This window comes from Epinephelus moara, chromosome 20, assembly GCF_006386435.1.
Source record: "Epinephelus moara isolate mb chromosome 20, YSFRI_EMoa_1.0, whole genome shotgun sequence".
NCBI classification, from domain to species: domain Eukaryota; kingdom Metazoa; phylum Chordata; class Actinopteri; order Perciformes; family Serranidae; genus Epinephelus; species Epinephelus moara.
Window position 1 is genome coordinate 7461953 of NC_065525.1, and position 19139 is coordinate 7481091.

Genomic DNA, 19139 nt, shown 5'->3' on the forward strand with positions numbered 1-19139 from the left:
AAAATGGGGTTTAATTTAAATTCAAACCAAAATAATGACTATTCTTGATTGCTAATTTGAAAGATAACTAATTCTTCTATTTGTACAGGATTTTGAGCATTTTTGAAAACAACTCTGTTATAAGCTGCATGAGAAATGCGCTACATGAGAAATGCACTATTATAATAAACACAGTTAGCCCAAAAAGTAATGAAGGAATAAGAAAATGTTAAATCATAAACTGACTAAACCAGCAAGTCAGGATTTGTAGGCAGTGGACCAGATGCATCAAGATAAAAGTCACCATCACTGCAATTCACGCATGCAAAAACATGAGTCTTAGGCCTTATTAACACCTGGTATTAACATTCATCTTGGGTGATTGGATCAAAAGTGGAATGCTCTAGGTACAAGTGTGAATGCACCCAATGCGTACTCAATGCTTCTAGAGATCTAACAGCTAAGACCATATTCAGAAGTGGTCCGAACTTCATATGGTCACATTCTTTAAGCAGTGTGTGAGTGCTCTTGTGTCATGAGACACATCAATGGACTGCTTATTCAGCTGACATACTTGCTTATCCAACTCCCTACTTTCTGTAACTGCAGACTAAGTTCTACGTTCTACATTTTTTTCAGCTTGTACGCCAATGTGTCCTGGGCCACACTATAGGACCAGCTATTGAGCTGATGTACGTGCGTATCTGACGCTCCACTGGATAAGAAAAGAATTGATGGTTCTTTTACACAAACACAGAGCAGAGGGACTATCTCTGGAGCCATCCTACTCCCAGCGAACGGTCAGTTCAATGTCTGCCCAGTTAGCATGAGCTACACAGCAGCAGCAGCAGCTGTTAAGTGCTCCCAGCAAACTCCCACCAACAGTGACACAGCTTGACTCTGTCATTAAAGACTTACAGTTGTCCAATTTTTTGACCACTCAAGATGCATGGTAATACCAGGTCTGATCAAGCTCTATAGAAAAATGGTGACTGCATGAAGTGGTGAGCAAATGATCGTGAGCCCCTGTCTATGCCTCAGTCATGAAAAAGCAACCCTAAGGCCCTCAGTGTGCTGAATATGCCCAAAGCATTAGGCCTACTCATGTCTTCATTTTTAAATTTTTTTCATAGATGTGCATTGTCCTTTATATGTTGAGCCTCATAAGTACCTATTAAACTAAAGTTTGACCTCTGTGATATTTATGGATGAATTATATGTCTTAATTTCTCAAAACTGGACATTTAATGCATTTAATTTAACAGCGACAAGATAGCCTTGAGCTGAATCGCATAAGTGGAAAGAAATATAACGTAAAGCTGACACAACCTGAGAGGCAATCTCAGACAGAAAACACTGACAGGAGATACTGCTTTGCTTTTAAGCAAAATCTTAGTCAGAATTTGTCATTGGGTAAAACTAAAATTTGAAAAGTGTTAAAGATTCCAATGTTGACAATAGCTATTACATACTTGTAATGTCTGCAAGTTTTAGGCTAGACTTTTACAGCTTTTATTACAGCATGTACAGAGCTAAAATTCTGAAACTAAATATACCCAAACCAGCCTGGGATGCCAATTTTGTTTACTCTAATGAAATGTATCCTATCAACTTGCACATTCTCAGTAACTTGTATTCCATGTAGCTAACTATTTTTTAGATAATATATTTAGATAATATAGCTTTGGGACTATGATGTTACTTCATATTTGAAATGCTGATGGTCACTCTTTAAGCTTTACACATTTAATTGGGTTATCAAAATATTCAATAGTTGCCTTTACAAAAAAAACCCAAAAAAAACAAAAAAACAATTACATAACAGATCTACAGTAAGTATAAAAATGCATACCTTGGATGGAGAGAGATGATTGTATGTTGTTGTTTGTTGGGATTTCACTGTCTCTCTTTATGCATGATAAATATATAAAAAGAAATACATGAAATTGAGCAAAAATGAACAAACTTGTTTTGACAGCTTTTGAAATATGTGGGCTGGTGCAGATCTAAAAATAAGTGCCAGCCCGTTCTCATTCCCAAGGTGCAGGACTGGGGAATATATTGATATTATATTAATATTGTGATATGAGACTAGATATCGTCTTAGGTATTGGTGGTTTAAAGGCTGCATTACAGTAAAATGATATAATATTCTGGAATTAACAGACTGCTCTAGCTGTTCTATTTTGGCCTTTGACGATTATTTATCAAAAATATTATTGTGTAAATATTTTGTGAAAGCAACCATCCTACAATATCTTTGCAATATTAATATCGAAGTATTTGGTCAAAAATATCATGATATTTGATTTTCTCCATATCGCCCAGCCCTACCAGGGTATTAAGTATGGCAGCTTGGTCAGCTGCAGTTGCTGTCTGATTCTGACACAAAAGGCACCCTTGAGCGTCTGTAAGAAATACCACAGGCTTTCAACTACATCAAATGTAAGCCCATCCCCAAAGGCATAGTATAAAAAGCAAGAAAGGGAAGGAGGGGTGCTGGATGGGTCCAACAAACAGGACTTTCACCCAGGAGACCACTGTTCGTGTCCCATGTGAAACCAAAAGTCAACTTTGAATTTTTAACTACGTTACATAATTAACGTCACATGACATACGTCACTAAGTGAAACCATGATCTTTTTTCTAAACCTTGTCAAGCTGTTTTGTTGCCTAAACCTAAAGTAGTTTTAGTGACAGGTCCTGGAAACATGTAAGTTTAATTTGAAAGGACACTGGCAGACATTGACACCTTGTCCCTGAATGTCCAAAGCTGATGCTAGAGGGGTACCTAGAGCATCATATTTTTAAGCATAGCGCCACAGACCAAGCTGGTTTTTTTTGTTTTTGTTTTTTTGACAAATTGAATGTGTTGGAAATGCATAGTCAACAACTGAAGAGGGCAAAAAACAGTAGTTAGCAGTTTGCCTGTAGGTTTGAAGTTCAGTTCATGTACATTGCTCTTGCTGTATCTCGTTGAAGTTCGAAAGAGGCATTCGTAGAGGACAAGTCTGGCTATGATACAAAGTCTGCTGGAGTTTCTCAATATAATAACACTCCGATGTGTAGTCTCTTGCTGCTTCTTGTTGGTCTCTGAGGTGAACCATGCAGGTCCACTGGAGCGCAACACAGGCTTTTTGGGCAGAGGTTAGGCAAAGTCACGGTGACATCAATTTGATGATCAGTTAAGCCCATATATGTGAACATGAACAAATCTCTTCCAAACCTTGAAACCCAAGTATCAAAGCATCAACCTGAGCTGCCATCACAAGACAAGAACTCTACACTTCCTGAGTGACAGAGAATTGGAAAATCTGAATTGGAGTTTTTACTCCCAAATGAGCGTTATTTCATTTTAGCAAAAAGTCCTATGCTCATGAAAATCACAATGAATACTGTCGCCATACCTGCAATATCAGTTTGCTTTGGCTGATGTTGCCAGTGTTTGTGTCTCCAAGACAATCTTAGCTCTGTTTGGTAGATTTGGGAAAGACTTATTGATGTTCACAAATCAGGACTGAACTTTCTTGTTTCCGTGTGGATTGTCCTTTTATCCCTCTCCCTATCGTTCAAGGGAGACAATGATACCAATCCCCTATCAGTGCCAATAGGGACGACTTCCCCCCGCTGGCCTCTTCTCAGCTTTCAGGATGTAAGTCTTTCTTCCTGCCTTTCCTCCAATAGGAAACATCGCAGTCTGGAAAAAAAAGAGAGGAGAGACACTTGATTAACTCTTGGAAATATTATTCCATGTCTGTTGCTTCTTTTTATGGTAAAAAAAGTGTAAAAAATATTTCACAAACCTTAAGAATAGTTTAACATTCATGGAAATATGCTTATGAGAGTAAGATGAGAATGAATGCCACTGTCATGTCTGCACAGAAAATATGTAGATGGAGTCAGTGGGCAATTAGCTTAGCTTAGTACAAAGACTAGAAACAGGGGGAAACAGCTCGCCTGGCTCTACCCAAATAAGCTTAAATTTACCCTAAGGTTTCACCTCTTAAATAGGCACAAAAAGTAAGAAAATTTGTGTTTGGTAGATTATTTCTTTGTTGTAACAATGCTTCTTGGCAATAAATCTTATACCGTTGGAAAGCCTGTTTATTTCCCTTCTAAATGGTGCCACATTTGTAAGGAACATGCATTTGTGGGATGAGCAGCAGAGCTGAGTAGGTGGGTTGCGCCCATGAAAAATTTGCCAAATCTTCTCTGCCAATGCCAAACAGTTTTTTTTTTTTGCTTTTGACTCTTCTTTGGTGTTGTTTGGTGGATTGGATGATTGAAGTCTGAAGAAACAAGACAAATTGGCAATTTACCAATTTATTCATTTAACAAACAGGAGCCTCAGTAGTGTGTGGATGAACCATACACAGCCACAACAGCCTGGCAGCTCCTCCTCATGCTGGTCACCAGCCTGGTCACACACTGCTGTGGGATGGCATCCCATTCTTCAACGGGATGGCATCCCATTCTTCAACCAGCATTTGTCGCAAGTCAGCCAACGTGGTTGTGTTGGTCACTTTGGCACAAATAGCATGTCCAAGCTGATCCCACAAGTGTTCAGTGGGGTTGAGGTCAGGACTGCTGGCAGGCCATGGCATCCTCTCCACTCCCAAATTCTGGAGGTAGTCTTCTCCACACTTTGACCCTATGATCCAACTGCTGTAGGCAGAATCTGGACTCATTGCTAAACATAACGTTCCTCCACATGTTCAGGTTCCAGTGCACGTGTTGCTGACACCAGTGCAAGCGGGCCTGACGGTGAAGGGCAGTCATGGCAGGCCTCCTGGCAGCCCTATGAGACCGGAGATTGGCTGCATGCAGTCTGTTCCGGATTGTCTGGGCAGAGGGAGAGAGAGAGAGATGAGCAGCATCGGGTCTGGCTGCTTTCCTAGGGTTCACCTTGCTTAGCATCCGTTTCACATCCTGTACCTGCACAGTCAGTGATTGGGAGCTGGGAGCTGGTTGTGGCTGGGATGGTGTGGCTGCAGACTGTTGGGTTGGGACCGCAAAGCTTGCGAAGAAAGTGTTCAGCTCTTCTGCCAGTGCAATGCTTGAGTCCTCTGCTGCGTTGATCTGCCCCCCGAAATTGGTGATCTGCTGGATACCCTGCCACACCTGCCGTGGATTGTTGTTGGTAGGGTGGCTTTCTATTTTCCTCCTGTAGTCGGACTTGGCTTTCCTCATTTCTCTCTTCAGGTCAGCTCTACCAGCACTGTACAGATCTTTGTTATCTGACCTGAAGGCGGTGTTGCAGCCCTTGAAGAGTGTCTCGACCTGGTTGGTCATCCGAGACTTCTGGTTGGGGAACACCTGTATGCATTTGTCCACCGTGACATTTCCCATACAGAACTTGATGTAGGATAGTGCAGCCTCCGTGTGTACAACACTCCATTTGGTATGAGTGAAACAGTCTTGAAGCTGAAGAAGTGCATCCTCAGGCCACGTTGTGATGGTATTATTCAATGGAGTTGCCCTTCTTCTGAGAGGTGTGTATGCAGGGGTAAGGAGCATAGATAGGTGGTCTGACTTGCCTAAGTATGGGAGCTGTATGGCTCTGTATGCATGGATCTAATGTGTTATTCCCCCTGGTTGGAATCTTAACATGCTGATAAAACCTAGTCAGGACAGACTTTAAGTTTGCCTGATTAAATCACCAGCAACAATGTGTACACTGTCGGGGTGACCCTGCTGTAGTTTGTTGATGGTGTGTGACAACAGCGAGAGAGCTATGCTAGTGTTAGCATCAGGTGGTATGTCATAGACTTTATAATAATAACTACCAGATGCCAAGATGGCGCCTATTTATTTCAATGGAGTTGGTTGCTTGGCGCATGCCAAAAAAGTTTCTCCTTTCCAGTTTAGTGTGTGGCCCATCCAAGTTCCCCCTCAGCTCATAGACTTCACAGGATGTCACAGACTTTTTAAATCACTTTTCTCAGGTCCAGGAAAGTTTTACACATATAGAACCTCCATGGATAAAAAAAACATAACATAAAGAGTCATAATTGACCTTGTTTGTAGTTTGAAGTGTCCTGTCAACAATTTTTCAGATGTCTCTTTTGTAGTTGTGGCCTATGGGAAAAATGTTTTTTTGGGCCACAGGGGATTTTTTTTTTTGCTGCAATGCTGCAAGTGGCCACTGGGAAAAAACTGACTGCAAGGCTGAGCAACATTCCTTGGGGCCTATTTTAACCTGAATTGATATGGGTTTATAGGAAGTGGCTATATATTTACTACTTATCAGAAAACTATTCACAGAGCAGCCTCAGAATTGGGCTTCATTTTTTAATCACATGAGTAAGAGACCTATTTAGCTACCCAAATGAGGATTTTCCTTCATCATGATTATGGATATTGACACAGAGTTTACTCCGATGTTAGTATTATGAACACTATCCATACCGGATACTCGTTTCATCCAAAAACTCAAATCTCTGTTTTTCATCTCTTGCTGTATCCTAGCTCAGCCACTCAGCCTTTCAGCTTTCCTCTGGATATTTTGCTGTTATCAATTTCCATTGCAGTTTACTGACTGTCTTCTTTGCACAACACTCAGTTACTTCCTCTTTAAACAAGTCTCACAACATCTAGTTCCCCTTACCAAGTGAAGGAGCTGCAACCAAACCAACAAATGTGCCTTGACAAGGTTCTGCATGAAAACTGAAATAGAACCAATGTATTTATCTCTATTTTGGTAAAATTTTGAGTGTTTACAACATGTGTCATTAAGACGGACAGGGAAGAAGAAGAGACTTTGGACATTTTGTACTTTTATTTTTATTCTTACTGTCACTATTTAAAGGAAAAAATCCAAGCTGATCACAAAGGATAAAAGTAGAAAGTTTTCAAGATCATTTTTCACCAGGGTTGAGAATTTGATACCCACATGAGACACATGTGGAACTGTTTGCTCCAAGAATGGGGGCCTCAAATGGCACACACTGTATACTGCCACATTATGACAATGACAGATTACCTTGAGTACGAACGAATGGCCAGGGCAGTGTACATACCTACATTAGTAAATGTATAGCATTCCCCATCTGTGACACTGTAATCTTTACTGATATGCTTTCTGTGCTGTTTAGGACCTTAGGTCAGTTTTATACATATTCTAGGTGTTTTTACTTTATTATAGGTGTATCCTTAGCAGGATTTATGGTTATCTAATCAAGCGCATTCAAGCTTCTCCCATGTCAAAACAGTTCATACCACATAAAGAATGGTTACAAATCATTCAGTGAAAAACAATCCACCCTAATACTGCATCACTTTCTGTGATATGTATTACTTTTAATTTTAAAAAGTGTAAAATATACCACTAGCCTTAAATGAATAGTTCAGCATATTGGGAAATATGCTCATGAGAGGGAGATGAGAAGACTGACACCACTCGTATGTCTAAAAGTGGCATAAATGGGTCAAAAGCATAGTGACGTGTTACTGGAAGAAGAGTATGTCATATGAGGCCTTCCTATGAAAGGTATGTGGTAACTTAACTCTAATGAAGAAATTTGATTAAAAGCAGATTTAAACATTTTCTAACACTGCCACGTTTTACCTTTTGTATTCACTACTTCTTAGTAAATCAAGACAGATAACATGTATAACATCAGCCCCTTTTACATTGCCTCTTCAGAACGGGAATTCCACACTGTTATTCTGCCTCACAGTTCTGTATAATTTATATACTTTATTAATCCCCCTGAGGGGAAATTCAATTTTTTCACTCTTCTGTCATTAACACACAGGTCCGAAAGACACACACATGCACAAACAGGACCTATACATGCACAAGGTGGAGAGATGTCAGAGTGAGGGGGCTGCCTTGGTCAGGCGCCCCGAGCGGTTGGGGGGGTTCGGTGCCTTGCTCAAGGGCGCCTCCGCAGTGCCCAGGAGGTGACCTGGCACCTCTCCCGCCACCAGTCCATGCTCCATATTTGGTTGGACGGGGACTCGAACAGGCGACCCTCCGGTTCCCAACCCAAGTCCCTATGGACTGAGCTACTGCCGCCCCAGTAAAAAGTACCCAGTAAAAGGTACAATTACTGAATGAGAGGACAGAGTTGTCTCCTCTTGTCTCGCAAGGAGAGAAGGTAGTAACAGCGCGGAAATTACATATTTGTAAAAGGTACAGTCGGCAGAACTATAGACTGCTGGGAGATTTAAGAAGCAGCTGAGAGCAGTTAGCAGCTAACTCAAAGAAGAGCAGTGGCTGAAAATGTCCTCTTTTTCGGGAAAACAATGAGGTCTGAGACCTTCTTACCCTCCGAGCAGAGAACAAGACCAACTGCTTATTGCCACATCAATGCCATTGTTATTGTTTATAAAGCGCTGCTGATGTGTATTTTATGTTACACTAGGGGCCGACGCTGTTGTGTTACATGTCACACCTCTTAGCATGTTGTCTATAACCACACACTGAAGCAGCATAATGCTGCTGTTGTTTTGTTCTGTGTAAAAATGCTAATGTGGCATGAAGAAGGGACTTTGTAGCGGCTCTATAGTGCAATCACTCTATAAAAAGGGCTGTAGAGAACTGCTGAGAAAAAGTGTACATTTTGGTTTGCACTGCAGTGTGTGTTTAGTGTAGGACCATGCTTAGTTTAATCCATCCAAGCAACAAATAACTCATCAGCTGAGAAGGACAGTGCCGTCTTACTGCTCATCACTTTATCATCTGCTTCTGAAATGTGTCAAGTGCTGGCTGCTATAGTGATGTTTGTGCCACTGCAGCATGCTGCAAACAGATTCTGTGATTCTGATGCACGCTGCCATGTGATATTTGGAGATGGACCATGAAACAGATACAAATTAAAGGTGGCTTTAAATGTTTACTGCCTCATTAAATCCGTCTTTCAGGGGTCTAGTAGGCTGGATTAAAGCCCACGCATAACTCTGCTGCACTGTTTTTTTTTGATGAATGTAGTCACGTGTTGGGGCCTCTCTTACAGGGACACTGAATCACACACCTCCAGATCTTAACTAAACATTCTGGTTTCCTTCTAACAAACGCATTCTGCATACATCAACTTTAAGTAAGGTTAAGTCCTGTCCTATCAATTTAAGTTTTGCAAAATCTGGGAGGGGGCCCTCTGCCAGAACAGAAGCTGGGGCTCTTCAAAAACAGCTGGAGTTAGACCTTCTATCTGCCTCAGCAACCCCAGCAACAACAGCAAAGCTTAGCTGCTAGTGTATGAGTACTGATTACCTTGGATACTTTTAAAGCAGAAAGATATATCAATGCAAACACTTTAGGAACAGGTTACAAATGTAACGCCTGTTAAATTTTGGTTTTGTATCATTTTGTTATTTGTATGATTTTCCTCATTCCACGATTTTGTGATTTACTGGATCAGTTTTACGATGCTGTGTGAAACTAGTAATAAAAATGACATTTCAGTATTTTCCATTACTCCTGCTATTATGAAACAAAGTGTGTCTGGGTGTGTGTTTGGCAATGTTTCTGACAGGAAGGAATGTTAGCTTCAAGTGTTTGTGTGCTGTGTGTAGAACAATATCACTATGTGGAAATCTGCAGCCACAAAAATTTGTCCAAAAAAGCAATGTCTCGAACATGAGCTGCAGCATCAAAGGCTTGGCTATGCTTTCACTGAGAGCAAAGGAGGACATTTAAACAACGTCCTCCGCAGCAAGGTCAAACAAAAACATGTTGGGTATGTACTGTCCTGACTGTCAACTAAATTCTGTTTATGTCAAATCTAAGCTGACACTTGAATTGGTTCCTGATTACATATGACATGAAAAAATGTGCATCTACGACAACATGTTTGCGTCACACAATTTTTAACCCCACATGAGGCAGATCATGGCCTCAGTGTCTCGGCCACTGGCTGACCCAAAATGTAGATGGACACTAGAATATCCTGCCTTAGACGAGCTATTTTTTTCTTTGCTTTAAATTCTTCTTATTGTGTAGCCTGTGCTACTTGTGTGTTAGCCTCTGTTATTATAGTACTGTAACATTAGAAAAACTAAGCATGTCTTTTACTCTTAGGTTTTAGGTGCAGCCTGCAGTGTCACCAGCAGGTGTTTTTTGTTATACTCACAGTCCTGTGGTGCTTCTGTGCCGGCAAAGCACTCGCTGAAGAGGCAGTGCATGGTTTGGCAGAAGTTGTCCAGGAGGGATTTCGGGGAAACATATCGCCAGCTGGACTCTGGCACTCTGTCAGGCTCTTCTGTTAAATTATCCCAAGTATCCTGGACAGACTCTGGAAGCTCCTGCTGGAACACCTGGACACACACAAAAACACACACAGAAACACATGCATGTTGTGAGACATGGCCAGGTAGGCTAAATGTAATCCATGAGGCGCTTTGCATCTATAAATGTCAATATCTCATAAGGAATTAATCGACAACAGTGTGAGTCAGCATCAAAAAACCCATTCACTGTGAGCATTTCAAAATGTGATTATGCATGGTCAATATGCACCAGATTATCATGGGCAATGGAAGAAAACACAAAAATGCTTCTCTGAGCTGCAAAACACTTCCTCCTACATCTTTTAGCCATTTACAATTGGAGAAAGCCAACAGATTCTTTTAATCCATAACATTTCAAACCATCCATGCAGAACTTGTGATTCCCTTAGCCTCTGTCTGTCCCTGCAGGCTGTGATTCCCCACACCTCACATCCACCCACATGCAGGACCTCAACTGAATGGCACATGGGGGTCACACAATGTTTAATAGGTCTGTGTAGGGTAAGAACAACCAAATATTTATCATTTTGTACCAAAGTAAAACCAGGCAAGAACTTTTTACTTCGGCCCACTTTTCTCTCCACTTTTGGTTGCACAATCACCTAAAAAAGTAACAGTTAAAGAGTATGCTATATTGATAGCATTTCCTTTGTGCTAGCATTTTGTCGGCAGTGTGTTCAGACGAGGAAGCTATTAACAGCTTCCGAAGTAACCCTTTTAAACCCAAAGTCACACAATAGCATAAACAAACTAGCTGATGGAGGCAGTGGTAGATACGCAGCTCCTGTGTTCAGTGATGTTAAATTACTGTTTTCCTCAATGGAGTCTGGCTTGTCTTCAAACAGCTAATAATGTATTGCTAATGACAGATAAACCTTGTTTCCAATCGTGATCACTGACAGCTTGCAAAGTACAGCTTCTCCTCTGATACCCCTCATTAAGCCATAGCATTATGGGATTGGTTCCTCAGGTTTGTTACATTACAAACTCTGGAATCTGTGTTTCTGAGACTGTTAAGCCCTACTCTGCAGATCAAGGCGGACATGCTCAGCCATAGGACTGACTGCTTATTTCAGTCATGATACACCTTAGCATATAAAAAACACCATATGGACATGTTAACAAGATTGAAAACTTGATTTTCAGGAGAGGGGATCTTTAAGTAAGCATTGATGAAGTGTGATATCGTTCTTTTATCTTAAAATTAGTGGTAAATGTTGCTCTCATAATTTTATTGGGCTTTTAAACAGTGAAATTTGGAGCCATTTAGTGTCATTAATGTTGTTACTCATAGCGTTAAAATAAAATATCTTGTGGGTGTGGCCCCAGGATTCTGAGGTGTTGGGATGTCAGACCATTGCATTTGCCAGCTGGGGTGGTGAAAACTGGAGCTAACTGGCAGGAGTCTGGTGACTGTAAAGTCTTTGTAATACCCCACTGAGGAACACTTCTCAACTCAGCATGTGTATGTAACCAAATTATTTAGTAGGAATGGTGAGAGAAGATACACATTTTACTGCAAAACACAAAAAAGAACAAACAAGATATGGATCACAGTTTATGCCGATTATACACTGGAAGACTTAATGTCTAAAAGACTCAAGTCTGACACCCTCTGACATCTCAAGACAATGTGAGTTATTAGTCACACACTAAGATTTTGCAAAGACTGGGGATCCAGCAGGTTCACTTTTTGCAAGACTACAGCTAGATGCCTTTGAGATTATTTCCCATTCTGCTCCTGAAGGAAAATATTACGCCAAATTCCCTTTAAGAAATGTAACATATTAACAATTCATTATGTGTCTGCAAGAACACATAACTCTAGAAACACAAGATAAAACGCATTATATGTCGACAGTATTCTTGCCAATTCGGCATTATTATAATCCACAAATATTAACTGAATTTGCATACAAACTTCACATTTTAGATTTTGTCACCTCAACTTGTTACCAACCTTTGTTGGATAGCTGCACTATTTTAGTGGGAGGAGACTGTGGGAATAAGAGGAGAACCGTTTCAAAAATTACAATGTCTCACTAAAATAAGTTTGAGTTGGATCAGATACATGCAGAATTAAACACTTTTTTTATTTACTCTACAATTTCACAAGTCTCTCCTTTATTACACAGTCCAAGAGAGCTGTGACTTGTTCATATTGTTGCCCTGTCCATGTATATGCTGGATTTTGTCAGAGAGAGATAAGAGATAAGAAAATGACCGACTTAAGACAGCTTGGTCTGGTCTGGGTTTTATGGCCACCCAGTCCAGACAGCGTCAGTGTCTGCTGACTTTAGACTCAGTCTACTTCAGCACAAGGTCACAGCAGGGCATTTTGTGGAGGATGGCTGATAAGACAATGGTATGTAAATGCATGTAAATTGTCCAGACATCCATGTCTGTCATTTCAAAAGTGTTTTTTATCACTGCCTCTGCCTGGCCGACATGCTTTAACACAGAGGACAAGGAAAACACATATTCCAAGTGAATAAACTGGGCTGGAATATTAGACACCAGCACAAATACAGGAAAAACTAAATTTAGTAGACTGCCCAAGGCACTTCACTGCAAAATATCCCTCACACTAACTTCACTGAATGATCAATGCGTGTCCTGAATTCAACTTCACTGAACTCTTTTAGGATTATAAGTAGACGCCACATTTAATTTTTTTAATGATGGAAGCATTCATTCCCAGTACTGATAAATAGGATCAATGTGACATCCATCCCCTGTCAAATATCCTCTAACCTCTGCAGTCTGAGAGAAAATCACTTACTAACTTAATTGATTAGTTTTAAGAGTAACTGAATACAGCTGTACAGATACCTGAACTCTGGCTTACCTCAGCTGGATGTGACTGTACAAAGACGCCCTCCGCATCCCTGAAGCGACTTTCCAACTCAGCGGTGTATGGACGTGAAGGATGTCTCTCTGGCATAACCCTGATGATCTGAAATTACAATTTAACTTTAGTTTAAGAAAACAAGATGCTCTCAAAGTTGAATACAGCAAACAACACGCTCAGCCATCTTCTTCATTCAGATCTTTGACTCTGTGTACATAGACAAACAACCTGAATCAAGCATGCGATGACGCTGGTGAAATTAGCTCTTTTCTTCTTTTTTAATGGAGGTTGACAAACCAGCTTCATTGATGTCAACAGCTGTACTGGTGTGACGCAGAAGACTGGGACGGATTGAGTGACTCACTTAGCTTTGAATATCCGTCAGTATGAGGTTAAAATGGTTAGTTGTTGTTTGCAAACAGTCCCTACTTACTTCTAAGGACTACATGGGCCCAAGCCCAAGGCCCTGGAGGGTTGGAGACATTACCAGAGAGGAGACAGAGCTGCAGATCTCCACCCCACTAATTTAACCTGTTCGTCTTTGTCAGGAGCTCACGTGAGCGGCACATGCCTCGGTACTTTAGCTTTTACTTGAAGGCAAAATGTGTGGGTGGTGTTTCACCACTTAAAGCCCCTGCACTGACCAGTCCATGTCAGCATACAGTACCTGCCTGTTCCTTTAAGGAGTCAATGACTGACATGTGATTTTAAAATTCTGATTTTTATTGACTGATTTACAAAGGTTTAGTCTTATGATTTACCTCATGCTGACATTTATCTCTGTGTGGCAAAAATACAAGGTCACATGTCAAAAGCGAGTTGCTGACTGAACTGTGGACTCCGATGTGTTTGAAATCTCCAACTTTACTGAAGCCGCCACAAACCTTGTCCTTCTGGACAGTGTTCGTTTTGTGCTGCACAGTAAGAGGCTGCACAATGATCAGTCCTCAGCTGTTAGCATTTCTGACCCTAAACCATTGTATATAACCTTTTCATAGCACTCAAAATAAAAGAAAGGTCTGCCAGTGACAGCACATGCTGAGTGTTACACACATTAATGACCACAGGTGGTGAAATCATATTGAAACTTCAAGCCCGTTGAGGCAGTTGGGAGAGAAGGTTTTAACAAATTACATAAACTGGTTACACAAGGGAAATAAAATCATTGTTTTTTGACAAAATCGAACATAATGCATCTTTACAATATTCCTACCTTTTTTAACACGCCTTGGTTGACCTGGAACCACAACCTCTGGAGAATCAGCTCATCCAGCCCGTCCTCCTGTAACCTCTGATGGGTAAAGAGAGGAGAGAAATTAATCAGAGGTGTATCAGATTATGTGAATCTGTGACATAAAAAACAACGTTAAAGAAGAAAAGACACTTTGATTTTGATATTTTGTCAATGTTTACACTACAGTACATCAGCATATAGCACGAAACAATGTATGCATAAAAAGACACAACAGGTAAACCATAGTTGGAGTTGTATTAGTCTCCATAGCCAGATCTTTGTGGCATAAAGTCACAGACCTGAAGTCTGGCTTTGTGAGATTTGTAACACCCACCAAACACTAGAAGGCTATGGAAAAAAAAGACTACAGCTAACTTCCTTTAAAGATTATTTCCCATCCTGCTCCTGGTGGAAAAAAATGACACCAAACTCCCTTTAAGAAATACGTAACTGGGAGGAGACCGTGGAAATGACAGGTGAGCCATTTCAAAAATTAAGATTTCTCGCCGGTTGGTGGAGAGACACGCACCGAATGAAACATCAGCTACACACCTCCACCAGTTTCTCCGCCTTTTCCACAGTACAAGAGAACTGAGTGTTATCATCCTTGTGCCTCCCAAGAGTTCCCTCCCATGTTAACTGTCTACCTGGTTGGCTGCTTCCTGTTTGGTCCTGGAGAGAGCGCAGCTACTGGTTGTTGACCATGTTCATGTCATTATACTTCAATATAAGCATGAGCTTAGACTAAAAACATGTTTGATTTTATCGGAGCACCATGACAAGAAAAGAGCTGACTTTAAGACAGCTTGAACTGAGTTTTATGACCACGTTACACCAAACGATCGAGATCACGAGAACTCTAACATAACTCTTGGGATTTTAATTTGAAATTGGAAGCTTCTCTACATCAGTGAAATTGTGTGAAAAGTCATTTGGTGTAACAACATAAAGCACAGGGTAAGCATCTCTAAAGGAATCTCCTCCACTTTGTCCTCTGTCAGGAAAAAACATTTACCATTCTGTTGATGCTTGAAACTTTAAAGACTTCCTCACGATGAACCCTGATGGTGTAGTTGATGGGGAAGTTGTGCTTCTGTAATGCAAAGAAAAACAGAAAGAAAAAAATGTAGCATGTGCATCTCATAAAGAGAGAGCTGTAACATGTGTTGTGTCTTTGAGAAACTGGCTGCGACATTTATTATCAAATCTAGTACATCTTAAAAAACCAACACAAATCCAAACTGTCTAATAACAACAAGTAATAACAATAAATATGTCGTGTTCTATTTATGATCGAGTCCCCATCTGGGACAGACACTAATAAGACAGTGAGATAAATCATTACCGTAAGATTGGATTAGTGGTAGTTCTGTCATGCACATTCAAGTTCGACAAAAATACTGTTGCACTGAAACATTTGTCAGTGAACAATTTCACTTCTTGTATGCAAACAGAGGAAGTTTGTCTTCTCTCACACACTCTACAGATAAATCAACTAATTAACAGCACCACTGAATGTGCATTATGAATAAAGGGATAGCACTGATCCATTTTATATCCCAGTTTTATTGTTTAGGACAATTATCAACACAGAATGACAATTTAAAGGGTCACTCCACAAATTATACACAATATGGTCAGTTTATTTATAACTGGGAGTATGACTCAATCTATTGAAATGGTTTAATAATGTCTTCTGCCTCTCTGGAGGAGCTTTGTCAAGTCTGGGAAAATGACCAGAGTGATATTATAAGCCTTTTTTACACAGAACCATAGCAAAAGACACGTGACAATTAACACAACAGCGCTGGCCTCTTTATAAACAATAACAAACGTCACACCTGTGACACCCGTGATCCTGTCCTGCTGTTGTCCCTTTTATACAGACCTCATTTAGGCGCTGTTACTACCACCGATGCCGCCTTAAAGGTGAGGAAACTCTGTCCCCCCATTCTGCGAATGTACCTTTTAAACATAACGGCGAGGCAGAATAACTGTGAAATTCCCACCTTGAAGAGGCAGTGTAAAAGGGGCTATAAATATGTCAACTCGGACTTAGGGGCTACAGAGACCTGGGGGCACAGACCTTAAAAGATGAGGCCGTTAACCAGGAACAGAGATCCTGGTTAGCCTGTCTCAGATTAGGAATTAAATTTAGGACCATTTTTTAAAAATTAGACCGAACTTTATAGAATTTTACGAAACTGATGGAGCACCTACTTTAAATTTCAGTTGCACAGAAAAACAATGTTTCACTGTTTAAGGAAAATCTCTTGCCGTAAATACTATTATTATACTATCCTATTATTATCTAGTTGTCAGTTAAAAGTCACTCTGGGAATGGTGGTAAATCACTGACGTAATTTAGGATGTGTTAATTTGTGGGTAAAATTTGCTCGCTTGCTTCCACATTCACTGAGACATGCTTGTAAACATGCCATCATTCTCTCACCATGTACCGTCGCCTGTGGCTAAGGCTGTCATTGAGCGTCTTCAAGGGCGTGCACATGCTGGCTGGTGTTGGGGCCATCAGAACAGGCGATAGCAGGAACAGGCCTTAAAAAAAAAAAACAGAAAACACAGAGCATTAGATCAACTGTCATTTTATTCTTACTTTTCACACTGGCCACATGGGATGTCCTGTCCAATTAAAACACTTATACATGTGTGAACAGTCTGGCAGAAGTGAGGAAAGGAAGCACACTACCTGTTGCCGGTCTCATAACTTCCCTGTTCTGTACAAAAAAGAGAAATGATAACTATCTCTCCCTAGATCCTGCTACAGATAAGGAAAAAAATAGATTTCAGACCACTCCTCAGGAGAGAGGCAAAAGATAATGTACGTCTTACAGGGGAGAGTGTGTAATTATGTCTCCATCATTTAATCTGGTCTAACCAGCCTTGTCATTATTTTAGCAGCCGTGTGATGTTGTGTCAGTAAAGAATCCAGCGTTTTTACCTTCAAAATAATCAAAGCTCACAGTAGTCCAGAATCACTCAACCAACCAATCAGTCAAGTAAGCAAGTGATTATTCTGACAGTTGACTGGCTTCATGCCAGCTGGCAAACACACAATGACTTCTGTCAATCCAACATACAGATAACTGTCATTCATATGCATCTTTTTCAGAGGATTTATAGCAAATCTTGTCGTTCACTCTCTTTTTTTAACCTTTAATTTGCTTACATTTAATTGGCCATTTAATTGATGTACCAACATCAAGAGCATTTATATTAACATAAAAAGTAAACAAACAAACAAACAAAGGTTAACACATTAATTAAAGACAGGCAATTCTGAAAACTTAATTTGCCAGGAATAAAATCTGTGTTTTAATGTATACGTCTTCTAACTAGAATTACCGCTTTGTGGTTGTATGCCTCTGAGAACCCGTCAAGATACAGTTTACACGTCCGTCCGGACTCATGTACAATGTTTCAAATATGGGTGTTGCTGCAATGATGCTACAAATTCTAAAACCTGTATGATCGCACAAATCTTCAACCCGGCAGCATGGACGTACTTTACAATCAGCACAGTTTTAAGGTGGGCGCCCAAGATTAGAGTCAAAATTCAGTCTCTGACCAAATGCCTTCCCTTCTGTTCCTGAGTGACGTCATTTCATCCTATAACACAATTATGTGACATTTTGTCATAATCAGCATATGAATTCTTGAGTTATGGACAAAAATATGTTTTGTGTGGTCACAGTTACCTTTGACCACACAAAAAAACAAAATTCACACCAGATGTTCATGAGATATCATGTTCACAAGAACATGAAGTTAATTCTTGAGTCCAAGTCATAAGAGTGTATAAATAAAGTGGACATAGCCAGTGTGACGTCACACATTGGTTTGTGGACTACTGTTTTGAAGCCTTGAGTTCACCATCTTGGTTTTTTGATGCAAGAAGTGACCATATTTGGATGAGAGGGTGGGGCGGTGGAGGAGCAAGGGGTGGATGTGATTGAGCAGCCGAGGACTCAGTAGCAACTTGTCAATTACAAGGTAGTCAAAGCATGCCCTGCTTCATCGTCCATTTACTCTCAATGGGACCATAATTTATTAAATGAACATCATGCTGTATTGGAGAAGACTTTAAACCAAAAACTCAATAGGGAAATCTTTACTTATCCTAACTCTGTACTTACTAAATCCAGTGAGAAGTAGGGTCACTTTTGGATAGACTTGACTACAATCCGACTTACTTTTGCAACCAGAGGAGTCGCCCTCTGCTGGCCATTAGAAAGACTGCAGGCCTAAGGCACATCTGCATTGGCTTCCCCTTTCAGACCTGGAGATAATCCCTTGGTCAAAGTGAATGTTTTTGCCCAAGTCTAAGAAATTCCCTGCAGGCATTTATGAGATATTGGGTTTACATGAATGGGACGAAGGGACCAATAACCTAAAAACATAATGCCTCATGGCTAAGGTATAAAAAATTAAATCAAGGCCAGATGGCCTCCAGATGGTCAGAGGTGTTCTTAGTGTCAGTCACAAAAAGTGACTCGGTCAGACTCTGGGAAAAAGTCACTCAATCAACTAAAACCCCCCAGGGGCCGTATCTATTGCTTTGAGAGAGCTCTGAAGTTGAACTACAGTTGATAATCGCTGACAAGGAGTCCCGGATCAGGGGTGAATTATCGAAGCAGCAAAACAAAGCCTACGGTGTGGTTTACTGATAGTTTAAAATTGTTTTTAAATATTTCCCACCTATAATGGAAAACCCACAACAATTTGGTTGTTTGTAGCTAGAGAACTGAGGATGCACCTGTGTCCCATTCAAGTTTTGATTATCAACCAGGCAACTGCCCGGGCCCCAGACTGCCTTGGAACACT

General features: G+C 40.5%; 1 protein-coding gene across 1 annotated transcript in view; it reads right to left on the reverse strand.

Annotated features, from left to right (window-relative positions):
• Positions 1-19139, reverse strand: part of il34 (interleukin 34) — a 48095-nt gene that overhangs the window by 694 nt on the left and 28262 nt on the right. Inside the window, exons 3-8 of the mRNA XM_050072410.1 lie at positions 16750-16853; positions 15313-15390; positions 14277-14354; positions 13061-13168; positions 10056-10239; positions 1-3676 (exon numbers count right to left, since the gene is read on the reverse strand). The exon at positions 1-3676 is cut by the window's left edge and continues 694 nt beyond it. Of these exons, the coding sequence (XP_049928367.1) occupies positions 3618-3676; positions 10056-10239; positions 13061-13168; positions 14277-14354; positions 15313-15390; positions 16750-16853 (611 nt within the window). The 3' untranslated portion in view covers positions 1-3617. The remainder of the gene's footprint in view (positions 3677-10055; positions 10240-13060; positions 13169-14276; positions 14355-15312; positions 15391-16749; positions 16854-19139) is intronic.